General features: G+C 41.1%; 1 protein-coding gene and 1 non-coding gene across 3 annotated transcripts in view; both read left to right on the top strand.

Annotated features, from left to right (window-relative positions):
- SCIN (scinderin) overlaps window positions 1–26,527 on the top strand; it is a 47,977-nt gene that overhangs the window by 643 nt on the left and 20,807 nt on the right. Inside the window, exons 1-4 of one of the 2 annotated variants that reach the window (XM_068210096.1) lie at window positions 1,860–2,006; window positions 3,226–3,380; window positions 4,865–5,026; window positions 19,273–19,422. In XM_068210096.1, coding sequence (XP_068066197.1) covers window positions 3,279–3,380; window positions 4,865–5,026; window positions 19,273–19,422 — 414 coding nt within the window. In that variant the 5' untranslated portion in view covers window positions 1,860–2,006; window positions 3,226–3,278. Of the gene's footprint in view, window positions 1–1,859; window positions 2,007–3,225; window positions 3,381–4,864; window positions 5,027–19,272; window positions 19,423–26,527 lie in introns of those variants that run through there. The other variant, XM_068210087.1, reaches the window with a different exon arrangement.
- LOC137465398 (U6 spliceosomal RNA) lies at window positions 7,215–7,321 on the top strand. The gene has a single exon (XR_010994637.1). It is a non-coding gene; the product is annotated as a U6 spliceosomal RNA (small nuclear RNA).

The following is a 26,527-nucleotide window of genomic DNA, read 5'->3' as shown; positions in this document are numbered from 1 at the left end:
GTGTTTTCCAGCTAGATGAATTTTGCTTTCTGATGGTATAGAGATCAAGTGCAAAGACACCAGATTTTCTTTAAAACCTCTTTACTATCAGTCTGACAGCCTACTGGGATTGGAACCGGTCTTTTGCCTTCCACCTTGACTAGCCCACTTTACATTACAGTTGTGTTTTACGTGACTTCCTCATCTCCTGGAGGTTTCATGTGACTTCCCCATCTGGCAACAGAGTCATCCTGCCACAGTGATTGCTGTTTAGTTGCCTGAAACTTACTACTTTTTTCTTGTTTCACCAACAATTTTGTGTTTGTAGGCAGTCATCTCAATGAATGCAGTTAAAGATAGGTGTATTAACATTAAGGTGCTTGAGTTGCTGTAGTTCTCTTTGTATTTTTGCTTGCATTGAAAAACAATTGCAGATGAAGCTTGGATTGTTTCTGCATTGAATTTTGCATGTCTTTGGAGTTTTCCAGCTGGCAAGCATGTTAGTGTCTGTGTCTGGTAAGGGTATAATCATAGATGGCAGTGTGAATGAATTTCTGGCAGAGCCTTTTCTGCCAGCAGTGCTGCTAATTGGTTGCAGGGTTTGGCTGTATAGACCTTTGTTAATGAAGCTGGAACTACGTATGTCTTAGTGAAGGTCTAGCAGACACATCACAGGGAGTGATGTAAGGGCTGTTTGCAGCTCTTGGGAAGGGAAGGTAGAACAGTGACTGACATTTGCAGCAATTAAAACCTCATTGTTGGTGGCTGAAGAGCTTTAGTTGTACACAGTGGTGCACCTGTTGTGCTGATGTAGCGCTATCTAGATAGTTTAAATGGCCTCAGGTGATCTGGGTGCCCACTGTTCTTGTGCAGCTGGCAAGGTGGCTGCAGGGAGGCTCAGTGCTGGCAAATCCCTTCCTGCTTGAGAGATACTTCAGCAGCGGGGTGGAATAATCTCAAACATTGCTGCACACTTAATAGCAACAGGAGACCAGGACTTCAAATAAGGTGTATTGGGAGGGCCAGTCACACTCGGGGCAAAAACCGTAGAATCATATTGGTATTTTTAACTGATTCACACTGCTGTTTTGTACACCAAATTTTTCCCTTTTAAGCAAAGACTGTATAATCTGTGGGCCAGGAAGATCACAAGAGGGTCTTTCTGAAGACTTCCTGTAAGTGTGTCTGGACAGCTGAAGCAGTCACTATCACTCAGACTTTGGGATGTAAAGAAAGAATTCTTGTGATGGGGGAAACAGTGCAGACTTTGGTCTTAGGTACTTACAAGGGCCTTGTTGTTTGGTGACGCAGTCCTACTCCTGCTTGTCATCTGTGGTATGTGATTGTGGCAGCCACATATGGTGGCTGTGAGTGTGCACAGATTCTAACCAGCAAAAAGACCCCCAACATCAAATTTTCCTGTTACATAGTGACAAAGGTTCTCCTAATTCCTTGCTTAGGCACACTCAAGGGGCTAAAAGAAGGTCTAGACCATGGGAGGATGGTCTGTGACCTCAGTGTGCTGACAGTCTTCAGTTGTGACTGGTATCAGTGGGGTAAAGTGAGTCCTGAGTTGTTCTGCCATGCTGAAGCTTCCTATGGGAAAATCACTGTTTTACCAAATATCTCACATGCACTGAGATGCTGTTGAGGTTGGATAGTTTCTGTGCAAGTTAACCTGGGTGTATCAACAGTGTTGGCATGGCCAAGCAATCAATGTGGATCTGTTTTGCTGCAGCTGTATCCACTCTGAACATTGCTCAGACATTCTGACTCAGTTGTCCCTACTGGCACTTGAGGGATGCCTTAGTAATTGTAGTAATCTTAAGGGACCTGTCTGGACTTGAAACTATCCTTAATGGAAACAGCATGCACTCTGCCAGTATGAAGATACTTGTGCGAGTGAGATTGGCTATACCCCACTTAGTGTCTTTAATAAAATCATGCATGGTGTTTTTTAATTGTTTTTTAACCCTTGTCCCCATAGATTGTCATAAGATCTGTCCATGTGAACCAGGATCTGTTTGGTAAAAACTTGTTCTTTTTCTTTTTATGCTCTGGCTTATTTATAGTTGTTTGTGCCTTAGACTGTAAGGTAAATCTGGTTTTCATACAAGCTTGAGTAACTTATGCTTGGACTGATGCTCACTTGATTCTTTTTAATGGAATTTTGCTAAGCATTTTCTTGCATAACAACTATGAGAAGAAGTCTGATAGTAGTTCTTACCTCTGACTCTGTTCAAAAATAATTTTTATTTAACCCTGAACACTGTAATGTAATTGCAAATAGTAATTTAGAAAGATCTAGTCTTAATGGATATGATTCCCCCTATTTAGAAAAAGACCAAAAACCACCCCTAAAGCCTCCAAAATTTTACCACCAACTTTAAGATGGTACTCAGTTCTGAGAAAGCATATTGGGACATATCAAGTTCTGTCATGGAGTGATTGGGAACCAAATGGAAGACCTCACCTTTCCTTTTTCTACTGTAGTTACTGAGAAGCCTATTTTTTAGACTTGATTCTATTTGTGCTTTTCTTGAAACAATTAAAACTGCTGAAAATGTTCATCCAAAATGTTTGGACACACATTAAAATCTTTGGTTTAATATACAGCCTGGCTTTGGCATGTACAGGCATCAGCACATTAGGTCAAGATGCCACAGTCTTGGGAATAGGCTACTCTCTGTAGGGTACAAAACAAAGTGTGACCTAATGAAGCAAATATCTGAGCCCCAAAGCTGCTTTTCTTTCTCCCAACTGTACCAGGCAAAATATCTTGCTTGTATTATAGTGTCAAGAGGACTGCTTTGAATTATTTTGGCTTTATGGCTCGGTGAGTTGTTCTTAGAATAAATACATGTTTCACCATCCAGACAGTCCTTTCACATGACCTTTCTTTCTTTGAACTTCAGCTAAAAGTCCAAAAATCATTACAGCTGACACTTGCCCTGCTAAACTCAGTTAAATTATTCTTTTGTTTGAAGATTCTAAGAGAAGATGAACTTCACTATTTTTCACTCTTTTTTTTTTCCTTATGAATGCAGTTCTACAAGTAGTCAAGAAATGGTCTGGAAGATCATGTTATTTGGTGGTGAACAAAGTTGCGATTCAGTGCTTTGTTTCTCCATAAACATTGGTTATACAACCTGCTGAAGGCAGTGTCCAGTTGTTGCAGAAATAATTTCTCCAACACAATTCAAAATTATATTAATTTTTTTATTGACATATTTCCCCTTATTTCAGGGAAAGAATGCACCCAGGATGAAAGCACAGCTGCAGCTATATTTGCTGTTCAAATGGATGACTATCTAGGAGGAAAGCCTGTGCAGAGTAGAGAAATTCAAGGACATGAGTCTACTGAGTTTGTGGGTTACTTCAAAGGAGGAATTAAATACAAGGTAAAGAGTCTGTCAAAATGCATTCTGAAATTGTATGTAACATTTTTCCCTACATAAAGATCAAATGTTTTTCTTTCTAAATGGAGATTTTAAAAATAGTTTATTAATGCTTTGTGGGTTTAGATCTGAACCACCCATCTTAAACTGCAAGTGTCCAGTGTTGGTACAGAAAGCAGCAGCTTGTTTGTCAGTGCCTCTTCTGTTATGTGAAAACCCTTCCTAAATTTTTCCCCCAAAACTGTCCTGGAATTTCATACTTGTGTGTCTAAGAGAGCTCACAGTAGGGATGCTCTGTGTCTGGGAGGTGTTAAATGTCACTGAAATAACTTCTGCCTTGCAGACCAAATATATTTGTTCAAATGCAGAACCCAGTGTGCTCAAGTGGTTAGAAACATGAATAGAGTGGAAAAGACCTGACTTCACTTGAATCTAAAAATTGTACTTTTGCAGTCCTGCTGCAGTTTTTTTCTGAAGTAGATAAAACAACAGTCTCCCAAATTCTTTTGAAAAATTGAGCTTTTGGAAAGGTGTAGTGTCAGTGTCCTTGTGTCACTTTCAGAAGTTGAATAGCTGAAAGGTGCCTTTTTTTATTGCAACATCTGTGGGGTTTTTTTTAAGAATAAAGTAATGTATCTTCTTAGAATATCTCCGTAGTAGAAGCTCTGGGAGCGATGACTCATTCAGCCTTTTTCCCCCCATTATGAAGGTTTATAACTTCTGTCTACACAACCAAGCTTCTCACTCTGCATAAGTGAGGTTGGCAGTGATGCACCCAAACTTTTACATTTAAATTCTTTTTGTAATTTGAAGAGCCACTCTCTGTTCCAATACAAGGTCTGGGTCTCCCAGAGGAGTGGAGAATGCTGCCTCACAGAGGCAGACATCCAAGCCAGTTTACAGGATTATGCTTATGTTTATACTCAGATTGTAAATCAACAGTTTGCTCTCACTTCACCTAGTTTGGTACTCCTTGCCAGGTTGACTCTTAAATTTCAAATATTCCTTTCATAAAATTACAGAGCTGCTGTGGAATTATCCATCCATCCACATGTAACCAGGGACTAAAACCACTTGGGCCTCTGAGATTCAAGTTTGAAAAAAATTCAAAAGGAGCTGCATATTTCTCTGCTTTTCCTCAGTCCTTGACTTTTGCCCTAACAGTGGGGCTCAGTATTACTTTATCCTCTGAAGGAGGCTGGAGAGTACTGTAAATTGTGTTTTCACTTTTGCTGTTTATCTGAAAACCCTTGGAAGGAGGGTGACATTTGCTCCCTTGGCTAAAGGTTCACACCTGAGAGTTCAGCAGCAGTGATGTCTGTCTGGTCTATGTTCAGCACACTTAAACGGTAAATTACTTTGCCTTGCTTCTCACTACATAAACTATTTTTTCCACAGCTCCTCAGCTGTAGCCAAAAAAAAAAAAAAAGTAACTTTGCAGAAATTAGGCTAAAATAAAGCTGACTGCTTTGTTTTGTTTTATTTAGGCAGGGGGTGTTGCCTCTGGATTTAATCATGTTGTTACTAATGATCTGAGTGCCCAGAGGCTGCTGCATATCAAGGGCCGGAGAGTTGTGAGAGCCACAGAAGTCCCCTTGGCTTGGACCAGCTTCAACAAAGGAGATTGTTTCATTATTGACCTCGGAAATGTAAGTATTTTCTAGAGCAAAACACTGAAAAGTAAGAGCTACATCCCTTCTAATATTTGAGTCATCCCCTGAAATGCAAAACTGATTTTGTCACTCATGTGAACCAGCAGAAAGAATCTGCTTTAGGAAATCAGCTTTAGTGTCATACCACTTGAAAGGTTTCAAACTGCCCTAAATGTTTCCTGAAGTGTGCACAGATTATCTGTCAAGAAACAGTTCTCTTTCCCAGAGAGGAAAGGCATTGAGGTTTTTCAGTACTGGTGTTTGAACAGCTTAAACAGTTCACTGTAAGTGCAGTCGGACTTTGGCACTCTACCAGAAGAATGGGATCAGTGCTATTTCAGAGCAGAGCACAGATTCAACCATTCTCTTAAGAGCATTTCTTCATAGTCATCAAACTTTGATAGTGACAGTAGACCCTAAAGAAACAGCTGCAGAAGTGGTTATAAAATACTTGATTTCAAGAGATCACTTCAGAAGCAATCCTGTGCTTCAAGGCTTTCTGCTGAAGACAAGTAGAGACAGCACAGAAGAATATCAACACATAAGAGAAGATAATTCTGCATGCTTCAAGTGGCTTAAAGTGTAGTGCTGTCACCTCAGAATACATGCTAAAACTTTCTGATTCTAAGAGTAGCAGCTGGGATGTAGTCCACACTAATTGGAGGCTAGTTACCCATTTGAAATTATGCTTACATGGGTAAAATGGAAAGCATGTGAAAGGAAATAGTTTATCTGCAGTTGATTTTAACTGTGGTGTTTAACACAGTTAAGGAAGTGGTCAGCTGCTTCAAGATATCAGAGTTCCCCTGATCTATTGAAAAATGGGCTCTTCTGAATTTATGATGTGCATTTTCTCTGAAATAAGAAAAATTATGGTTTCTTTTTTCTCTGAAAGTGTCCCCTATTGTGACAGTTGAAGATAATCAATATAGCTACTTGATACTAATATATGTTTGATTTTTATTATGCTTCACAGCCTTCAGATGGAACAACAAATAGTGATTTTTGAATATTATCCTATTCCTTTTACATGAGTGTGGCTTAATCATCTAGAACAGTATCCAAAGTAATCTCTCAATGTCACTTTGCATAGAAGACCCAAATCATTCCCTTCCAGAGTTAACCCATGGAAGAGGAAAGTTTGGAACTAAACACTGCTAGAAAATGCTGCTTTTGCAGTAAGGCTGTAATTGGGCTTGAGTTTTCTGGAGTTAACCTTCCGTGGACATGCAGTGGGACTGGATGTACTCCATGAATTCAACTTGTTCTGACCCTTATGGTGCTGCAGTTACCCAGATGACCTTGAGTAATTATTCAGACCACACTGCAGGCATGGCAGTAACACTGATGAAATACACTATGGATGTGTTGCAGTGTTACATGTATAGCTTGGGGCCCATCCCTTTGGTGAGAGGAGAGTGCTCTCACTAAGCAATTTAAATGTAATACAGCATTAGAGTCTTTACCTGATACTGAATGTACTTTGGGAGCTTTTTACTATTTTACAGTGTAATATCACTGTTTTCTGACTCACTGTTTGACAAGACAGAGGTCAAGCAGCAATGCAACACTGTGCCTTTGCAGGAAGAAAGATTAGATGTGAACAATACCTAGATCCTTTTTTTTGCCATTCTAGGGGAAATGTCAGTCAAATCACAGGTCTAATAAGTTCTTGGTCTTGTCATGTCAGTTGTGGAAGAGTGATGGGTTTTCTGGATGTACTGACAAGTTAAGGAAACTATGGACAAGTTAGCATCTAGATATTCATAGTCACAGGTTATTGCATAAACCAGACCATGCTTGTGGGAGATGAAAATGGGTGACATACTTCAGGATGACGATATACAAGTCTAGTGAAGTACCTCTAATTAAAGGAATGTGATAGAAAATACAATGTCATAGGAGAAACCTTGCTTAAGTTTTATAAGAAATAATTGTGCTTCAGATTGAAATTTTCCATGACTAGAGGTGCATTGTAAATGGGCAAGGCGTTGAGTCTTTATAGGAACTCTTAATTGAATTTAAGGTTCCTTTGAAAAAAGAAAAGCATTTTCACTAAAGTAGATTCCATTACTTAATAATTGAAATAAAATTAATCTTAAATAGGGTTGCTTCTGAGTTCTGGTATTTATTGCAGACCACTGCAGACTCATTGTCTAAGAATAATGGGCAGTAATTGCATAAATTGCTCACTTCAGCAACACGTATACTAAAATTGGAATGATACAGAGAAGATTAGCATGGCCCCCGTGCAAGCATGACACGCAAATTCGTGAAGTGTTCCATATTTTTTTGGCTCATTCTATTGGGAGTGGGGAGTCAGCAGGAAGGGGAGGAGCTCTCCTTGTTGCTGAGTCCCTGATTATAAGAGGCTTCTAGGGAGCGCTGGCGAACAGGAGTGGGCAAACAGGGGCGTGGCATGTCTCTGGGGCGTGGCCACAGCAGTTTGCGCAGCAGTTCGCGTAGGCAGGGCAAGCAGGCAGGACTGTAGGTTTTCCTTCTGCTAGCAAGGGTTGCTGTGGTTTCTTCATGTGTGTCTGTTGGCTGGTTGGTTTTGCAGTTTCTATTAGTAATGGTTTCAACACGGTCCAAAGCTGTGGTTTGTACAAGTGTGTGTGGCCCGGTGGAGCCCTCCAAAAAGGATGCATCTGTACAGACCCACTCCTGCCTGGAGTGTTTGGCCTTATCGGTTGTTTCAAGGAGTGTTGTTGAGGAGGCTTGCCTGCGGTGTGAACAGGTGAATGACCTCCTTTCACTGGTGGCAGAGCTTAGGGAGGAAATTGAACGATTGAGGAGTATCAGGGAAAGTGAAAGGGAAATAGATTGGTGGAGCTCAGCTCTTTCAGCATTAAGGGAGACACACCAGGAGTCAGAGGACTCGTATGCCTTCCACTCTCAGACAATGGATGAGCACGTGGAAGATGAAGGAGAGTGGAAATGGGTCCCTGTTTGGGGAAGTAGTAATAAAAATTCCTCCTGTCCCCCATCCCCTAGCCAGGTGCCACTTCAGAATAAGTATGAGGCCCTGGATCTAGAGAGCCAGCCAGATGATTTAGAGGATTTAGAGGAAAATTATCTGCCCAGTGAACCTCCCAATTATAATTCATTTGTAAGAAGGATCACCACCTCTAACATCAAGAAGAAAAGAAGGGTAATTGAAGTGGGTGACTCCCTTCTGAGAGGAACAGAGGGCTCTGTATGTCGCCCGGACCCATCTTACAGAGAGGTCTGCTGCCTCCCTGGGGCCCGGGTATGGGATATCACTGAGGGATTTCCTGGGCTGATTCAGCCCTCTGATTATTACCCACTGCTGATACTTCAAGCTGGCAGTGATGAGATTGAAAAGAGGAGTGTTAAGGCAATAAAAAGGGACTTTAGGGCACTGGGTCAAGTAGTTAATAGGACAGGGGCACAGGTGGTGTTCTGCTCAGTCCCTTTGGTGGCAGAGAAAAATGATGGAAGAAATAGGAGAACTCGTGTCATTAACAAGTGGCTCAAGGGTTGGTGTCGTTGGCAAAATTTTGGATTCTTTGATCATGGGGCAACTTTTACGGCACCTGCCCTGCTGGAACCAAATGGGATACATCTCTCCGCTAGGGGCAGAAGGTTTTTAGCTCATGAACTGGCAGACCTCGTTGACAGGGCTTTAAACTAGGTTTGAAGGGGAAAAGGGATGCAGCTGGGCAGTCTGGAAGCAGGCCCAAGGGCAGTAAGCCTGCGTTAGGGGTAAAATCAGTAGCCCAGCTGAGGTGCATGTATACCAATGCACACAGCATGGGCAACAAACAAGAAGAGCTGGAGGTCATGGTGCAGCAGTGAAGCTGTGCTGTAGTTGCCGTCACTGAAACGTGATGGGATGACTCACATAGTTGGAGCACTGCATTGGATGGTTACAAGCTCTTCAGAAGAGACAGGAAAGGGAAAAGAAGAGGAGGGGTGGCCCTTTATATTAGGGAGGCTTTTGACACCATAGGTATTGAAACTAATGAAGATGAAGTTGAATGCCTATGGGTAGGAATTAAGGGGAAGGCCAACAAGGCTGACATCCTGCTGGGAGTCTGTTACCGTCCACCCAACCAGGAAGAAGGGGTAGACAACTTATTTTATAAGCAACTAGATAATATTTCAGGATCATCAGCCCTTGTTCTTGTAGGTGACTTCAACCTGCCAGACATCTGCTGGGAACTTAATACAGCAGATAAGAAGCAGTCCAGGAAATTTTTAGAATGTATAGACGACAACTTTTTGATGTAACTGGTGGGTGAGCCCACCAGGGGAGGGACTATGTTAGACTTGTTGTTTGCTAATAGAGAAGGGCTGGTGGGAGATGTAGTGGTTGGAGGCTGCTTGGGGCAGAGTGATCATGAAATAATAGAGTTCTCAATAATTGGTGATATCAACAGGAGCATTAATAAGACTCTTGCATTTGACTTCCAGAGGGCAGACTTTGGCCTGTTTAGGAGAATTATTCAGACAGTCCCCTGGGAAGCAGCCCTTAAAAACAAGGGAGTTCAGGAAGGGTGGGCATACTTCAAAACAGAGATCTTGAGGGCACAGGAACAGACTATTCCTGTGTGCTGAAAGATGAGTCGACAAGGTAAACGTCCAGCCTGGATGGGCAAGGAGGTATTGGAGGAACATAGGAATAAAAAAAGGATGTATCATCTCTGGAAGGATGGTCATGTTTCTCAGAAAGTATTTAAGAGGGCTGCTAGAGCATGTAGGAAAATAATTAGGGAGGCTAAAGGTCAGCTTGAATTTAAGATGGTGGCTTCCATAAAGGATAATAAAAAGTGTTTTTACAAATATATAAACGGTAAAAGGAAGGGTAAGACCAACCTTTGTTCTTTATTGGATGAGGGAGGAAACTTAGTATCTGCATATAAGGAGAAGGCAGAAGTACTTAATGTCTTCTTTGCCTCAGTCTTTAGCAGAAAGAGGGCTTGTCCTCAGGACAGCTGTCCTCTTGGGTTGGTTAACAGCGTCAGCGAACAGAACGGTCCCCCTGTTATCCAGGAGCAGGCAGTCAGAGATCTGCTGGGATGCTTGGATATTCATTCATCTATGGGACCAGATGGGATCCATCCCAGGGTGATGAGGGAGCTGGCAGATGAGCTTGTGAAGCCACTCTCCATTTATCAGCAGTCCTGGCTCACTGGTGAGGTTCCAGAGGACTGGAAGCTGGCCAATGCGACGCCCATTTACAAAAAGGGTAGGAAGGAGGACCCTGGTAACTATAGGCCAGTTAGCCTGACCTCAGTACCTGGTAAGGTAATGGAACCGGTTGTACTGAGTGTCATCACACAGAATTTACAGGATGGCCAGGGTATCAGACCCAGCCAGCATGGGTTTAGGAGGGGTAGGTTGTGTTTGACCAACCTGATCTCATTTTATGACCAGGTCACCTGCCTGGTGGATGCAGGAAGGGCTGTGGATGTTGTCTATTTGGACTTCAGCAAGGCCTTTGACACTGTCTCCCACAGCACACTCCTGGAAAAGCTGGCAGCACATGGCTTGGACAGGAGCGCTCTCTGCTGTGTTAGAAACTGGCTGGATGGCCGGGCCCAGAGAGTGATGGTGAACGGTGCTGCATCCAGCTGGCGGCCAGTCACCAGTGGTGTCCCTCAGGGGTCTGTGCTGGGAACAATTCTGTTCAATATTTTTATTGATGACATGGATGAGGGAATTGAGTCTTTCATTAGTAAATTTGCAGGTGACACTAAGCTGGGAGCTTGTGTCGATTTACCGGAAGGAAGAAGGGCTCTGCAGAGAGACCTGGATCTGTTAGATGGATGGGCAGCCCCAAGAGTCAAACTATGTGCCTGGGAGCATTGTCCAAATTCCTCTTGAACTCTGTCAGGCTTGATTCTGCAACCGTGTCCCTGAGGAGCCCATTCCAGTGCCAACCACCATCTGGATGAAGAACATTTTTCTAATATTCAACCTAAACTCCTCTGATACAACTTCAGGCCACTCCCTCAGGTCCTGTCACTGGACACCAGAGAGAAGAGATCATTGTCTGCCCCTCTTCCCCTCGGGAGGAAGTTGTAACTGCAATGAGGTCTTCCCTCAGTCTACTCTTCTCCAGGCTGAACAGACCAAGTGACCTCAGCTGATCCTCATACGGCTTCCCCTCAAGGCTCTTCCAATCCTGTCCTGAACTATTGCTGGTATCCCACCTGAGAGGCACCAGGATGGGTGCCAGGTGGGAGGGACAGGATGGGTTTGACATTTCTTGGTGGCCTTAAACTGCCTGGCCTTGCTCTGTGCTGCCCTTTAGCTCCAGATGTAGCTCTCTCTGTTTCACCCCATCCTCCAGCCACCTCCCATTAGACAGAATCTTTTTTCTTCCTTTTACCACCAAGGCAATTCTCAAAACAGCAAGGAGCAGGAGGACATGGAAAATGATCACAGAAGGCAGGGGGAAGGATGAATCACTGTACCATTTAATTAATAACACACATATAGTTTTTGAGGTTATTTTTTAATATTTATCTAGATGTGTAGGTAAACATACTGTATATGTGCTAAAGACTTCACTATCTTTTGTCAATTTTCCTGGTTTAAAGTGGGAAGGAAACTTGTCAGTATTGTGAAATTAACCCTGTGTATATTGATGGATGCTGGTTGTTTATGGAACTGGAATGTTGAGATGTGTCAATAATTTGGGTAGCTATCAAAATATGGAGCAGAAATAATGGGAGTATTAATAAAGCAACATTAATTGATCAGCTGGTTTTATTGAATGCTTCCCAAATCAGTTTGGGAAGCCCTGCTGTATGAAGGCTGTCTGAAATTGTATCCTTAGTGACCAGCAAAAATACTCTTTGTGTGTGTTTGGATAGAGCTTTGTGAAATATAAGACTTGACTCTCTCTGTCTGATTAATCTCTTGATGTGACACAGCAGCAGTGCCATGAGCTAGGTGACTGCAAAGGGCTGGCAGAGAGCTGTGCACTGCTCAGCCTTCTCAAAGAAATGAAGAGACAGTTGTTAAAATAAGGGGGTGAAGGGCAGTGTGTGATAACTACCGCTGAGGTTTCAGCTTGGGCCTGATTGCAGTGGAAAGTTTTGTCAGTGTAGTAAAAGTTCCACAGGCAGAACATCACCCTTCTCCCAAAGGAAGAGTGCAGATGGGTGAGGTGATAACTACAACTCAAGCTAAATGAAGGTTGAAGGTAAACTGTATTCAGTTGTCCATCCTTCCTATTCCTATAGTGGTGCTGATAAACTGATCTATAAACAGCCAAGAGGTTGCTGGTTTGAAATATAAGAGCCCACAATAGTCTAAGAAATAACTTGTGCTATCTAGCAATCAATGTATGTATTTCTCAAGGGCTTCATGAATCCAAATGAAAACTATGATGTTAGAACTCAAAAGTATGAAACTGAACAGAGTTGTCATTATGTTCCTAATAGAACACATAATAAGCATGTCAGAAGAAAAACTGCTGCCTTGCAAAAAAGACACTAGAAGAAATATATCAGGCAAAAAGGCTGGCTTTTTATGACAGCTGCTTTTCATAACAACTGTTAACTTGGTGTAGATTAAATTATGTTTACAAAAAGAAAAGTAACTTCTGCTTTTCAAAGAGCAAGATAGCACATACTTGCTTTATGGTTATGACCATGGGGTATGATTCAGCATCACGTTGCAACCTTAAGCACAGTGGTCTTGGTAGCTTCTGTAATCTTCTTCCCTCACTACTTCTTTTAGGTGGCTTTGCTTCTCTTCCATTGGATAAAGCAGTTCACAACAGGCATATTAATTGCTTTAATAAGCAAAGTTACTGTTAAGGTGTAAACAGGGCTGGAAGAGCAAATTCTTGCATTTTGCCATTCATCACTGTACATTTTTAGTTGCTCTCCCTGGCTCTAACGACTGACTCATGTAGGTTTTCCATTCACATGTTTCCTCTCACAACTAACCTCTTCTCCAGTTTCCCCCAGCTGAGAGTTGAATTACTGCTCATGCTGCAGCAGGGAGCTGCCAAACCAGTAGCTGAGCTTGAAGAACTAAAGTGATTAGGTTCTTTATTAACTTATTAACAACATTAAAATGTTGTTCTGTCGATAAAATGTGTATCTTGGTAAGCAAGCATCTTAATTTTTCTGTAATTCTGTGAACCAGTTACTCCAGCAGTTTAAATGCCAGCATTCTGGAAGTTGCTATAATCTCGAAGTCATCAGATGGAGAGGGAAAAAAAAGTCCTTTTGCCCCCCACTTAAGTTGAAGTATTCAGAGTATGGATTTTATGAATTTTTCTTCATACTCTATGGACTGGAAAGTTTTCCCTCACCCCCACTTGTACACAGAAATGTAGCTGACACAGAAATCATTGTTTAAGCTTCAGATGGACTGGACACACATGTATCCACAAGGATTCAGTGAAGTTGGTTTTCTTCCTGATGTTGTAGGAAATCCAGATGCTTTACTGCCTGAGCTGCTGTTGTTTAGAATTAAGATTATCCTGGTATTGACCCCTTAATCCACTGTGTTTTAGCAAAAGCTATTCCTAGTGCATACTAGCAAAACAGGTGTGAGAGGAAAAATGAATGTACTATGTGCATGACTCTGCTATATCTGACTTATTTTTAGTCTGAAAATTTGTTCCGTTTGAGTCAAATGGGAGACTCCAAACACTGGTTACAAAGACACTATTGTAACTTTACTAGTAATTTTAACTTTTTTTTAGCTCATGGTGGCCTCAGAGGTATTCTGGCTGAATGAATTTGGAGTTTGTTTTGGATTATCAAAACTCTACAACTTTCAATGGTTCACTGTATTGCAGTTTCAACAAAGTTGGATTTTGTGGATATGTGAAATAAGAGGTTGTTTTTCCTTGCCTCTGTAAAGAATTCAACAGTCAAGAAAGGAAAAAGGTGAATAATTTAAGGAGAAAAATGCATTTAGCAGTCTATATTAATCTGGCTGTATCCAAACATTCTTCTTAATAAATACATATTGTTAATTCCTTAAAAAAACCTGGATGTCAGTGAACTGACAAGAAGCGCTGTATTACAGTTGTTTTTGTTATTTTCCCCACCATGTGGATTTTGTTTTCTTGATTTAGCACTTTTCTGTACTTAAAAAAAAAAAAAAAAAAAGCTCCACACTCTTACTTTAGGCCTCTCTGTTTTATTTCCAAAACCTTGGTGTTTGAAATACAAATACCAATGTAATATGCCACTGTTTTACAAACTTAGAATTAAAGGCATTAGAATGATTTCTGTTGATTGCAGTTCATATATATACTTTTTTCCAAATTTATTTATATTTTTATTGGCATTTCTTCTTTAAACATAATAGGTTTAATTACAGGACTAGTCTTTTAAGGAGCTACAAGGAACTCATTCCTTATCAGAGCAGCTGTTCACTAGTGACCATGAAGAGGCTCAGCTGATGCCTGCCCATTATTTTGATAGTAGCCTGATAAGATGAGGCTAAAATTCATGTATGTTCCATCTGCCTCTAGCATTCCTGGGCTTTTTTTCTACTTCCTTCAGGAAGTGAGTACTTAGGAGTGCTGGCTCTTTTGGGGACTCCTGTTTTACATCTCTTCTCCTTCTGACTCACCCATCCTTACAAGCCTCATCAGCCTTTCTTCTTATGTGGGCAAAGGCAGACAGGTTTAAGGTGTTTCAGGCCCTCCAAACAAAGAATAGAGGCATGCCAGATTGTGATGCCTGGGTTAACTTCTTTCCTTAATGAAAGTTTAAAGTTCATTATGATATTTTAAGGTTAATGAGACTTAAATATATCACTGTTGTTTTCTACCTAAATGGAAGTTTCACCACAAAGTTGTTTCTAATTAGAGTTTTGAAACTTATTTAATTTGTTTAGCTTTTTAGTATCTCTTCATGTAAGAGAATGCGACTCAGCAATTGCAGTAGAGGCCTGGAAATTAGAAGATGTTTCAACAGAAATATAGGTTTGAAACACTTGCATGTTTAGGGTATGTTTTACTAGAGAAAAACCACTTCATGAATTTAAGCTTCTCGGTTTTTTCTGTCATTGTCCTGGCTAAGATCCACAGAAATGACCACAAAAGATCCAGAAAAGAGAGTATATTTTCATGTGCCTCCAGACTAAGGAGGCTGCCAGTTGAATACAGAGGTGGATATGTGTTGGGAGGGAAAAAAAATGGGGTTTATGTCACTTCTGAAATAAGTGATTTTTTTGTTTGTTTGTTTTTTCCTTCTCTTGCTCTGCCTGCCATTTGGGGCTGGAGCAGGAAGCAGGAGGTGTACTTTCACAGTCTCCCTCCATACAGGGAAACGTGCCAAGGTGCTCTTGCTCAGGGTTACACATGATCCATGCATAGTCATCCTGATTCACAACTTCTGTGTAGAAGCTAAATGTTGGGTCATTTTTAATGTGCTGTAGAAATCTCATGTGACTTTCACAAGGTCACTCTGCAGGCCAGAAGCTATTCAGACTAAGAGCAGTGAATTCTGACACTCTGTGGGTGTAAGACCAAAATGTTTCTCCAAAATGTGCAGTTGAGGGGAGAGCTCATTCTGACCACAGTGTGCATGGCACGGACCCAGCTTGCCTTCCCAACCTCACTCAGGAGCTCTAGGGTGGTCGTTTTTATTCTTTATAATGTTCCATGACAACATTTTTCATGATAATGTTTTCTTGCCCTCAGCTGTTAATTGTCCCACCATGATCTGATAACTATGTTGATATCAATGTACATTAATATAGGGCATCTCTCTCAGAATTCTGTTTAAGAGGTTTAAAAAAAGTAAATACTGCTAGTGCAAACTTCTGAGAATAAACTGGACTTGGCACAGGAATTACTGATGAATGAAGCTCTTTTATTTAGAGGGGAGTGAACACTTGAAGTCTGTTTTCATTTTAATGGAAGCATTTTTTGTCAACCTGCCAATTCCAAATAAAGTTAGCAAAACAAACCTAAAAATAGTGAAGGTGTAGTACAGCTAGGAAATTTTGAAAGTAGTGAGTGAGCTGAAGCTAAATACCATATTTTGCCCCTAGTTAAGCACTTTGTATGTCAAAAAAATAGATACATGAATAACAAAATATGATCCAAAAGCTCAATGTTTTGTTGGATATGGTGAGATAACTAATTGACTGTATTTCAGGTAAATCCAGATCTAAATATTAGCCTTCTCAAGAAGCGGCTTTAACTTCTAAACCTCTTCTTCTGGTTTTAAATTGTTGAAAAACTGAATCTGCCTAGAGATTGAAATGGGTAAGTTATATAAGGAAGGCAAACCTGTAGGTATTCAACTTCTCTACTGTGAGGCCTCAAAATTAGATATATTGAAAATAAGATGATTTGAGTTCAGAAGAGAAAATTCATTAAATCCAAGCTCCTGAAAGCTTCTAGCACTGAATGCTTAAGATATTTTAGTGATCATAGTAAATACATTACCATATTATATATTTTGGGATGTTTTCATGGCCTGTGGCTGCTCACATCCTTCTATTTGATTATACAGTACATGAAGTTCAACTTTCGGGCTTTTAATAAAGAATAGTGTCTTTATTCTCTAGTGCTAAAAAGAATCAGATTCTTATTTCTCTAGCTTTTAAAATCAGTATTTTTCAAATAACCATGTAAAATGGAGCTTGTGAATCTCCATATCAAGAATGTTTTCAGACACTGCTTGTTGGTTCAAGTGGTGGTTTATGCAGTAGAAGAAAACATGGAATATGGACCCCAGAAGGAAAATATTAAAACCTGCAAATTTAAAAGTATGAAATCCATTACTGTAGATTTTTAAAGATCTTTCTCCTTCCTCAGGCTCATTTGAAGCCTGGAGCCTGTGAACTGTAGGAGAGCTCAGTTTAGTCACTTGCTGGCTGAAGGCAGACAGGGAGAATAAACTCTGAATGTGGAGTAACTTGGGTGCAGTGGAGCATTTAGGAGATGCTAAGAAAATGTGAATTTATTGTCCAAGAAGTAAAGGTCTTTGTAATTTGCAGTGGCATTTTAAATCTCACAATATCCTTTGTCGCCACTACAGCAAAAATATTCATTTTGTAGATGCAACTACTTGTTTGAGGTTCCATCACCATTTACCAAAAAAACCAAGAGTAGGCCAATGGGTACAACTGAAACTGCACTTCCAGCCTTTCTGAATGAGCAATCTCCACCAGTTGCCACATCAACACTGAGATAAGGCAATAGCTGCCTTACCTCTTTCCCTATTTCCTATAGGAAATAAAGAATTCCTGTTTATTGCTCCAGTATCTCTAGTGACTCCTGTTTTCTCACATAATTGCAAATAAGCTCAATTAGTGGGATGTAGGCCAAGATGAGAATGATGCTAAGGAGTCTGTGTTGTGGAAAGTCTCCATGAATTTGATAGAAAAGAGCTGAAGCAGTGCCTGACAATAACAAATGTATTAAAAATCTGCTTAGATTGGAAACTTTTGCTTTCTGCACGTTCACTTCTTTAGAAGATTATTTCCCTAAGTATGAACAGACATTTTGTTTTCCTGGGGAAATGTAGAAACTTGGATTTGAGAAAAGGTTCAGACCTGACACTGGCTATATTTCCAGATTCTGGATACTTGGTAAACTGACAGTATTTAAACCAGAACTTGGAAGCAATTTTTTTATTTAAGCCTACGGTCAAGTTGTTAAAAGCAAGGTGAAAACCTCGCAGCTTTCATTGCGTAACAGCGGCAGGTTGAAAGGGATACAATTCTGTGACTCTGTGTGTAATCCTGGCAAAGCTTAAAACTTTGTACTTGAAGCGATGCTTTTGAAGGGGAGAAGGGAGGTTGGAAGCGAACAGTGAGATCACTGGGATCTCACTGTGAGGGTTTTTTGTGTCCAGACTGGTGAAAAGTAACTGTTGGAAGTTACTAGCTCTGGTTTTTATGCAGATACTGTGAATGTTAGCTATCTTCTAAAACTTTGCATCTGCTAGTACTGAGAAGTTGTGCTTCATCCCTCACTTGTCTTAAACCATCCTTTCAAGTACTGTTTACCACCAACAATGGTCAGCAGAAATAACTTGATTTTTTTTTTATGAAACACATTTTCATCTCAAATCTAAGTTTTATACAGTTGTATGTACAACATAAAACTAAGCCCAAGTAATTTATTCAGTGAGGGCTCTGATGAAAATTTGCATTGCAGATGAACACAAACCAGTTGAACTTTATTAAAACTGAACAGCGCTGTGTACCTTTATTGCTGTTTGAGCTATTTGACAGAATCATGTGAAGAATCAAATTATGTTCTTCCAGGAGAAGGTGGGGGAACCAACTAGCCAAAATGAGTAATTTCCTTGGACTGGCTCCTTCCACCTCAGCCTCTAGTATCCCTGCAGCCTATGTTATGCCTTTTGTTAGTAATTTTCATCAATGAATATGCTTCAAGTTCTGGATGAATATTGGGGATTGCCAAAATTGGGGGTCTTTAGTCTGTGTGGCTGAATCAGGTGACCTGTCTTAGGCTGGTTCTGGTGTCTCCCTTTCCTGAGAAGTGCCCTGGGAACATGCTGCATTCTGCAAAATGTCAGCAAATAAAATCTGGATTGAAAGATCTAACTGTACTTTAGTAACACATACAATCAGGATGTTCCTTGAGATTTTGAAATAAATTTGTTTCTTGACACAGGTGAGTACCAGCACTGCTGAAGTACCATGGAAGAGGAACTGACATATATATAAAAGTTGTAGTAGCAAATTTAGGGGTTTCTGGTTCTTTAATTAGCTAAAGCTGTATATGTAATTGGGATAAAACTCAGTCAAACCAAAACTCTGACTGTTCTGAGCCCTACTGATCTCCTAGTATGTGGAAGCTAAATTATATTATGTAAATATCTTGCATATTACACCATCACAGAATGAAATAGGTTGGAAAAGACCTCTGAGTCCAACCTTTGACTGAACACCACCTTGTCAACCAGACTACAGCACTAAATGCCACATCCTGTCTTTTCTTAAACACCTCTGGGGGTATGACTCCACCACCTCCCTGGGCAGCCCATTCCAATGTTTATTTGCCCTTTTCATGAAGAAATTTCTTCTAATATCCAACCAAAATCTCTCCTGATGCAGTCTGAGACTGTCATAGATATTGCAAATATCTACGTGATTGAGCAACCCTCTTCTAGAAAGTACTTCTGAAATATGTAGATTCACTGATGTTCTGGTGGTTTAGATCCAGTATGACAATTAATAATGAAATTGATTTCATAATTTTGCTGTGTTGAATCCTATTGCTAAAGCGTGTGTTCTTCTCATTATTTCAGGAGATCTATCAGTGGTGTGGCTCATCATGTAATAAGTACGAGCGGCTGAAGGCTACACAGGTTGCTGTTGGCATTCGGGACAATGAACGAAATGGAAGGTCTAAATTAATTACTGTGGAAGAAGGGAGTGAGCCAGACCGGCTCATAGAGGTATTGTAATGTGCAAACCTGTTGCTGACATAGCTGTGAATAAAAAGTTTTTGCACCTCAGGAGCTAAATCAGATTGGGCTGATGGTAGGAATGATGCTAGATAAAGGGTATAGTAGGCTAGTTTATACCTTTTCCTTCCTTCCTTATCCAGGCAGTGGTAGTTAATTGGGTATTAGAGTCTGAGATAATTAATCATCTGAGAATACTTTTACAAGAACAAATGTTTGCTTTATTGAGTTAGCTGTACAGTGACTGTATTAACAGCATGGCTCACAGTGAAGCACACCATCAGCTCTGTGTGAGAAAGGAGCATCCATCTGGGACAGCACCAAACAAGGAATGACACAGAATTACTGTGTGTAGAAAGTAAAAGAATGTAGCAAATTGCATATTGATGCAGGGGGTCAAGTATGCTGCTTTGCATACTTCTGCTTCTGTTTCATTATCATATGCACCTAGTAACTCTAGTTACTCTAGCAACCCCAGTGAGCCCCTTACTCATATGTTTAGAAAGTTTAACAATTTACTTACCCCAGATTTCAGATAGCATAACTGAGCTGATCAAAGTAGAGTGGGAAAAAAATTCCCAATTTATAGATTTTTCAGATCTTGAAAAATTAACAAACACTCATGTGTTGTTACAGGCCGCCTACTAATAAAAGCATTGGCATTTGGTATTTGTGTCCTAAATTAAGCTTCTTCCATTCGTTCTCTAAAGAGAAGAAAGGGGGAAGCAGGGTCACAAAGCAGTCTTTCAATAAAATGGAATATGTACAGCTAGGATATTGTCTTATACTTCATATTAAGTTCAGGAAGTAAAGCTAATGGTGCATGCAGGAGTGCAATTATTTTTCATGGCGCTTTCATTCAGCGTGGTCATATACAGCATAACTAGTTACTGCCTGAGAGCAAAACAGGTGCTGAGCCACCAGCCCGTGGCCATGCTGGCTGTGGGGACCCCTTTGGTGGACTGTCCATATGCTTGCAAAGACCTTTTGTCCTATGGGTGTGAGTACAGGTGTGGCTGTGTTCAGAAGTAGGGGAGGTAGCACCCAGTGTACTGGAGATTTTTGAAGAGGGAAAAAACCCAAGCAAACAATGATCTGTCTGTTTTCTTTACTTTCTTGTACAGACTTGCCACACTGGCTCTGATGTGGCACATATTTTACATGTACAGCTCTTTTGAAAAGAGCACAGATTGACAATTAGAGAGCAACCTCCTGCTTCTGATTTGAATCACAGCATTGGGTTGCATCCTGCTGCAGCTGTGGCTGGGTGGCACTACTGCTACCCCTGCAAGGACACGGGCCAGCTGCAGGCTGTCTCCCTGCCATCCCCCTCCATAGGCTCTGAGGGGAAGGGATATGCTGCCCCTGCATCTCTTGCCAGACTTTCATTTGTGTGCAGCTGTTTTGTAGCAACCTCAACACATGATTAAGAGCAGGAAACACCAAGGTGGCATTTTGATCCTGTAGTGCATTGTTATTGTATCAGGGAATAAATTTTTTCTTTACTTGCACAGCAGTGTATGAGGAAGTTTCTGCTTTTCTTTTAGGATTCTGAATATAGAGGGAAGGGATATGGGTAGTTCAATACAATTAGATTAACTGCTTTCGTTGCTGCTACTGTGATGAGCCCAGTTTGAGTGAATGTGTCTGCAGTCAGGGTTTATCTTCTAGTCTGCATCGTGCTAGCCTTGTTTTGTAAGCACTGCTTCCATAACAGAGTCTGCAGCTCAGCTGTGGCTGTCCCAGTCCATTCTGAAATGTGCTACTAATAAGTCAGGAGGGTAGCTAACCTGACAAACATCTAAAATTTATTAATCCTTATTCCTGCTTAAATTACATCCAGTTCCTGGTACTCTTTGGATTTCTCCTTGCTTCCACAAAATTGTCTCTTAACTTGCTGTTACACTCTCCCAGGCTAACTGCTGTTGAGCTAACATTGTGTTTGTTTCTTCCCTCCACATCAGGAAGGGTGGATTTTCGGCATCTCCAGCTTTCTTAGAAAAGGTTGATTTATTTTCTAGGGAAAAGAATTACATACTTTAAATACTCATTTTGTCATCCAGTATGCCACTGAAATCAGAAAGAGATTTCCTAAAATTACCTCCTCTGACAAATGATTCCCTTTGCTGTGAGCTAGAAGTCTGCTTCCCTATCAGTGGCCAAACTTGCTCATGCAGTGCCAATAGAGGCTTCAGGCAGGGGCTGACATACCCACCATGAGTACCAGCAGAAAGAACCAACACTGATCTTATTCCTGCTCCATAAGCTCAGAGCTGTGACTCCCTGCCAGAAAAGCAAGACTTCTGTGCCTGCACCCCACCACGGAGGCAAGACACAGGCTGGCTGAACTAACCCTGCCACACTTGTGTCCTGCTGTAGGATTAGCAGAGGCAGCAGTGCTGTGATGAGGAGGTGTTTCCTGGCCAGCCCACTGTCCTGCTGGGAGCTGTGGTGCTGTGGGTGAGGTGAACTTGTCTGATAAGGGCAGTTACCTGCTCCCAGCTTCCTTTTTTAGCAATGGAAACATGCTGCACTGCTCAAATTTGCCCAAGGGAGAGAACTGTCTGGAGCTGCTGTAGGACTGGATGAATTGCTGTGGCAGACCAGCAAGACACAGCTCGCTTGCCCTGGGAAAGGAGCATTACTAGAAGCTGGGTATGTGAGTAGTTTTGACAGCAGCGAGCCCTTTTTCATCTGCCACCACAGGCCACACAGAGACCATCCTGTCCTTGCACTCTGGAAACACAGTGTGACACACACTCGGGAAAGCTCAGACTTGCAGCTGGTGCACAGAAGTTCTCATAAGATGCTTCAGGGATCACTAGAACGCTGACTGTGAAGACAAGGCAGAAGCTTTCTGTGCAAGCACATCAGAGATATTTATGTTATCTGGCTTCACCTCCGTGTTTGTAAGGTGAAGCTAGATAGATAAATCTGGCTTTAGGTGCCAGATTTAGGTGAGGTAGTAACTGGCAGGTTTAAAGAAGCAGTGTTGTATAGGGTTGCTACCTTGGAAAATTAAAAGAGAAACAGACCACCTTGGACAAATTGCTGCTGTTACTGTGACTGGTCACCAGTCTCAACAGAACATTAAAAAAAATCTCCAGATGCCAACTCTGCTCTGATTTTCGCATGTAAACAGCTGAATAGTTGCCCATTCTGCTGAATCTTACCCTTGAATGTTCAAATTGTGTTACAGGAATTTTTTTGCCTTCACGGGACCAATCCAAAAACAGGTCTTAGCAGTGCTTGACTGAGTTTGGTAGCTGCAGAATGGCCATGCTAGGATTAGAGCTACCTACATTTTTTTTTTAGAAGGAAGATTAAATATATTATTTCAAAGATAACCTAAGACCAAAATCCTCTAGTGTCTGTTGCTAGCCCTATCTGCCCCCTTGGGCCCACTGTGCTGACACTGATACTCATCCTTTTCACTGCTTGCAGTGGTAAGCAGAGATCTCACAGCACTGCTTTTAGTTGCCCAGAAGATCACTGAGGACTGAGAGCAGCCAAAGTAATAGGCAGCCATGCTCAGGACAGGCCATGTTCTTAACTCTAGTTGGAATCTCTGCTCTAATTTTGAAGAGAGGACAAAATTGGAGAAGCTGTATTTTAAAAAGAGTTTCCCATAATCTTGTTAATTAATATTGTGGAGTAATGGAAAACTGGAGAAACAAGGAATCAGAAATTTGTGTATTTGTGAAGGTTTCTAGTCAGCCAGCAAGCTGAAGGTGCTTGCAGTAATGCAGGAAGCATAGAAACATTCAGCTCTGAGTCACTCAAGGAAAAGATGCAAAGCATCCAGTCCTCCATTTGTTGTGCAGCAATCTCTTGATCTGGTATCATAACTCTAGAGATTAAGTTGAGGAGAGGAGAAAGTCTTAGTATATTTGTTTTCCTCTGTTTATGTTATTTGAAATATTAGACACCCTAAAATATGTTTATGTTGGTAGTACTTTCTGTCTACACAGACTCATCTCTCTGTGGTACATTTCAAGTATGTTGGGCAGCTGTGTCAGTCTGTACGGTATGAGAGCCAATGAAAAAGTAGGATAGACTGAGTTTCACCTAAACTAAGTGTTAAGCCTGTGTCTGCCCCCTCTACTTAATATGTCATGTTCAGCTAACACTTTTCAAGATGCTTCTGTTTTCTCTGAGCCTGTCTGATTCATAGAATTTATTGTTCCCCTACAAATGACTCCCTTAAAACTGCAACTGTTGGTACTATATGATTGCTGTGGCTTTTACTGCTGAGATTTTTTGTTGTGGTTTTGTAAAGGTTTTTGATTTTCATGATTGAAAACAATGAAACCTGAAAAAATGTGACAGCTGAGGTTCAAAACCACAAGAAAATGAATCATCTTGTTTGTATGCAGCTTTGGAATCACTCCTCTGTCTTTAAACATAAAGCTCTGGCAGTTCTACTTACTCAGCATTTGCAGTTGTCATGTGCCTGTTTTTGTGAGTATTCTAGAGCCCTTACAACAGGTAGGTCCAAACCTCTCATAAAATACTTGTGTAAAGATTCAGCTAGCGTAAATAGCGAGCAACAGGGAGAACCTCTTCCTCCTTGCTGGTAAAGCAGCCTTTCTAGTCCCTGCTCTTTCTTTAAAGCCCCTAAGCAATGATTAATCATGAGAACTGCTGAATGCCATTGTACTCAGTGACGATTGTTTTTGCCTATGGTGTGAATAAATACTATGGGTGAATGGTCTGATCATATTACAGCCAGTCACACCTTTCTACCTTTGTTGCTGGAAAGGGAACTGGCAGCACTGTGCAGTGCTAACTCAGCCCTGTGAATAGAATCCCAGGAGCACAGACAATAAAGAGATTGCATTGCGAATGCAAGTTCCAGAGGCTCTAGTCTCTAGAGACCCAAATAATGCAAACATGTTGCAAACATGAAGCTCCAGTAACCCTTAAATTAATTGGATAGATGTCTGCCCATATGGATAGAAGAGCAGGATCACCTCTTACTTTCTTATTACATTCAAGCCCTTAAAAATTATTTTTACAAACCAAGGATCCCTTCCAAGGACACATGGAGCAAAGTAGCTGGGGGAAAGTGAGGCTTGCCTTGACAAGTGGGTGTGAGAGTGCAAGGACATGTTGCTCTGAAGGAGCTGTGCAGGTTCCTGCAGTCCCTGGTCCTGTCACATGGATCATTACGTAAGGCTGGCAGAGTGGCATGTGCCCCACTGGCGAAGGTACTGGTTTGATACCTGCTCCTTTCCCAGAGCCAGCGAGAGCAGGATCTGTCACCACAACTCAGCAAAAGCAAAAACTGCTCTTGCTGCTCTCAACATTTGTGTTCCTTCTTGTTCCCTTGCTTTTGGTTGTATGATGAACTCAAGTCATGCTAAGGGGAGGTTTGTTTGTTTTGTATACAGAGGAGTGAAGGAACAGTGGGATGGGTGATGCAAGAGGAAGAAGAGGGGTAACTTTTTAGAATAATATTCTGTTCTAACTTTTTGTGGACTACCAACTCCAGGCATTTGTGAAGGATTAAACAGTTGTTTAATCATGTAGCTTGTACGCAGTTGTACTCAAATGCTACATTTTCATAGGCTCTGAATTGTGTGTAATTGTCAGGGCCCAGCCTGACCTGTTCACAATAAAAAAAAAAAAAAAAAAAAAAAGCCCGATATGAAAAGATGAAAAGTAATGAAGTCCTATCTATGGCTTTGGAAATATGTAAAACAAAGTAATGTCTATTATCATCTAAATTGAGACAGCTGGGGAAAATAGACATTATTCCGAGGAATTTTGTGAAATAAATACTATAAATGAATTTCAGTTCCAGGGTAGAGGCAGTATTGAACAGTCATATACAAAGGAAAAAGAATGCACTGAGAGAGGGATGAGGACAATGGAAGTTGTACCAGGCCCCAGTGCAAAGACTCAGCAACAAAGGCACACAGAGCAGTCAACTACATTTTCATGAGAATACAAAGACTTAAGAAAGCTAATGCACAGTAAATAGTAGAACTACTAGCTGTAGTTTCTATTAGTAGTTGCATTGGCTACTCAAATGAACAGACAGCTTTCTCAGGCTGCTTGGAAACTATGGGTCAAATTTACCCCTCAGGAAGACTGATACTCTGCTTCACTGGAGTGATTTTGGGTATAGGTAGGTGCTAGCAAGAATTTGGATCCTGTCATTTTGAGCAGTAACAGTTTGTTGGATACAATTCAAAATAGTCCAGGGGAATAAACCTACAGGGGTAAAAATCTTACACATGACTGTGCACCTTTCATAGCAGCACCTGTTCAGTCCGAGGAGTGGCAGTTTACCAAACATTGCAGTGTTTAATTAAGCTTTATGATGGGCTGTGAAAGTGGGTACAAAGTGCAAACCCCTTGCCCTTCAGGGTGCCAGTTTCAAACTGTCAAAACCAGGAATTCTGTGTTCTTTACAGCAATGGGCCCTATCTCCTTTATTAATGACAGTCCCTTTTCTTGATGCAAATTTACATTTAAATGGCTAAATTACACTACTCCTACTCAGACAAAACTTGCATGGCCTGGATTCCAGTACAGCTTTTCTGCTTTGCACCAGCTGAACATTTGGCCCAGTGTTTTCCCCAGACCCATGCAGATCAAGAGGGGTTTGGCCAGAGAATGGCAGAGGCTGGTAAGGAGGAATCTTCCTAAATGTTGGGAGTTTCCCATAATATTCTTCAAGCTGCAGTTTTCAGTCTTGGCTGACTGAAGCCAGGTACTTAAATGCCAGGGAACTGAATAGGAGCTGCAGGTGGCAAACACATCTGTAAGCCAGGTTTCTAATTAAGTATCTAAATATAGATTTCAATGCCTGCATTAGAAATTTAATTTCAGAAAAAAAAATGTTCAGGTGTATCATACTGCATGACATGAGCTAAATTCTTTATGAAAAGCTCTGCTAGCAGGTGGTTGAAAGCCTATTTTCTTATGCTAGTAAAGTTGCTTCTAAACTAGGTATTCTAGGGAATTTCTAAGATCCTAATGATTTTCTGGAAGTGCTTGTGATCAAATTAAAATGTGCCTCATTTGCATTCTTGCATAACATCTTTGTTATGTTTCCTTCTTTAGCAGCTGTAGTGTTTGCAGGGCT

Source organism: Anomalospiza imberbis, chromosome 1 (genome assembly GCF_031753505.1).
Source record: "Anomalospiza imberbis isolate Cuckoo-Finch-1a 21T00152 chromosome 1, ASM3175350v1, whole genome shotgun sequence".
In the NCBI taxonomy this organism is placed as follows: domain Eukaryota; kingdom Metazoa; phylum Chordata; class Aves; order Passeriformes; family Viduidae; genus Anomalospiza; species Anomalospiza imberbis.
This window is presented reverse-complemented; position numbering and strand designations above follow the sequence as displayed.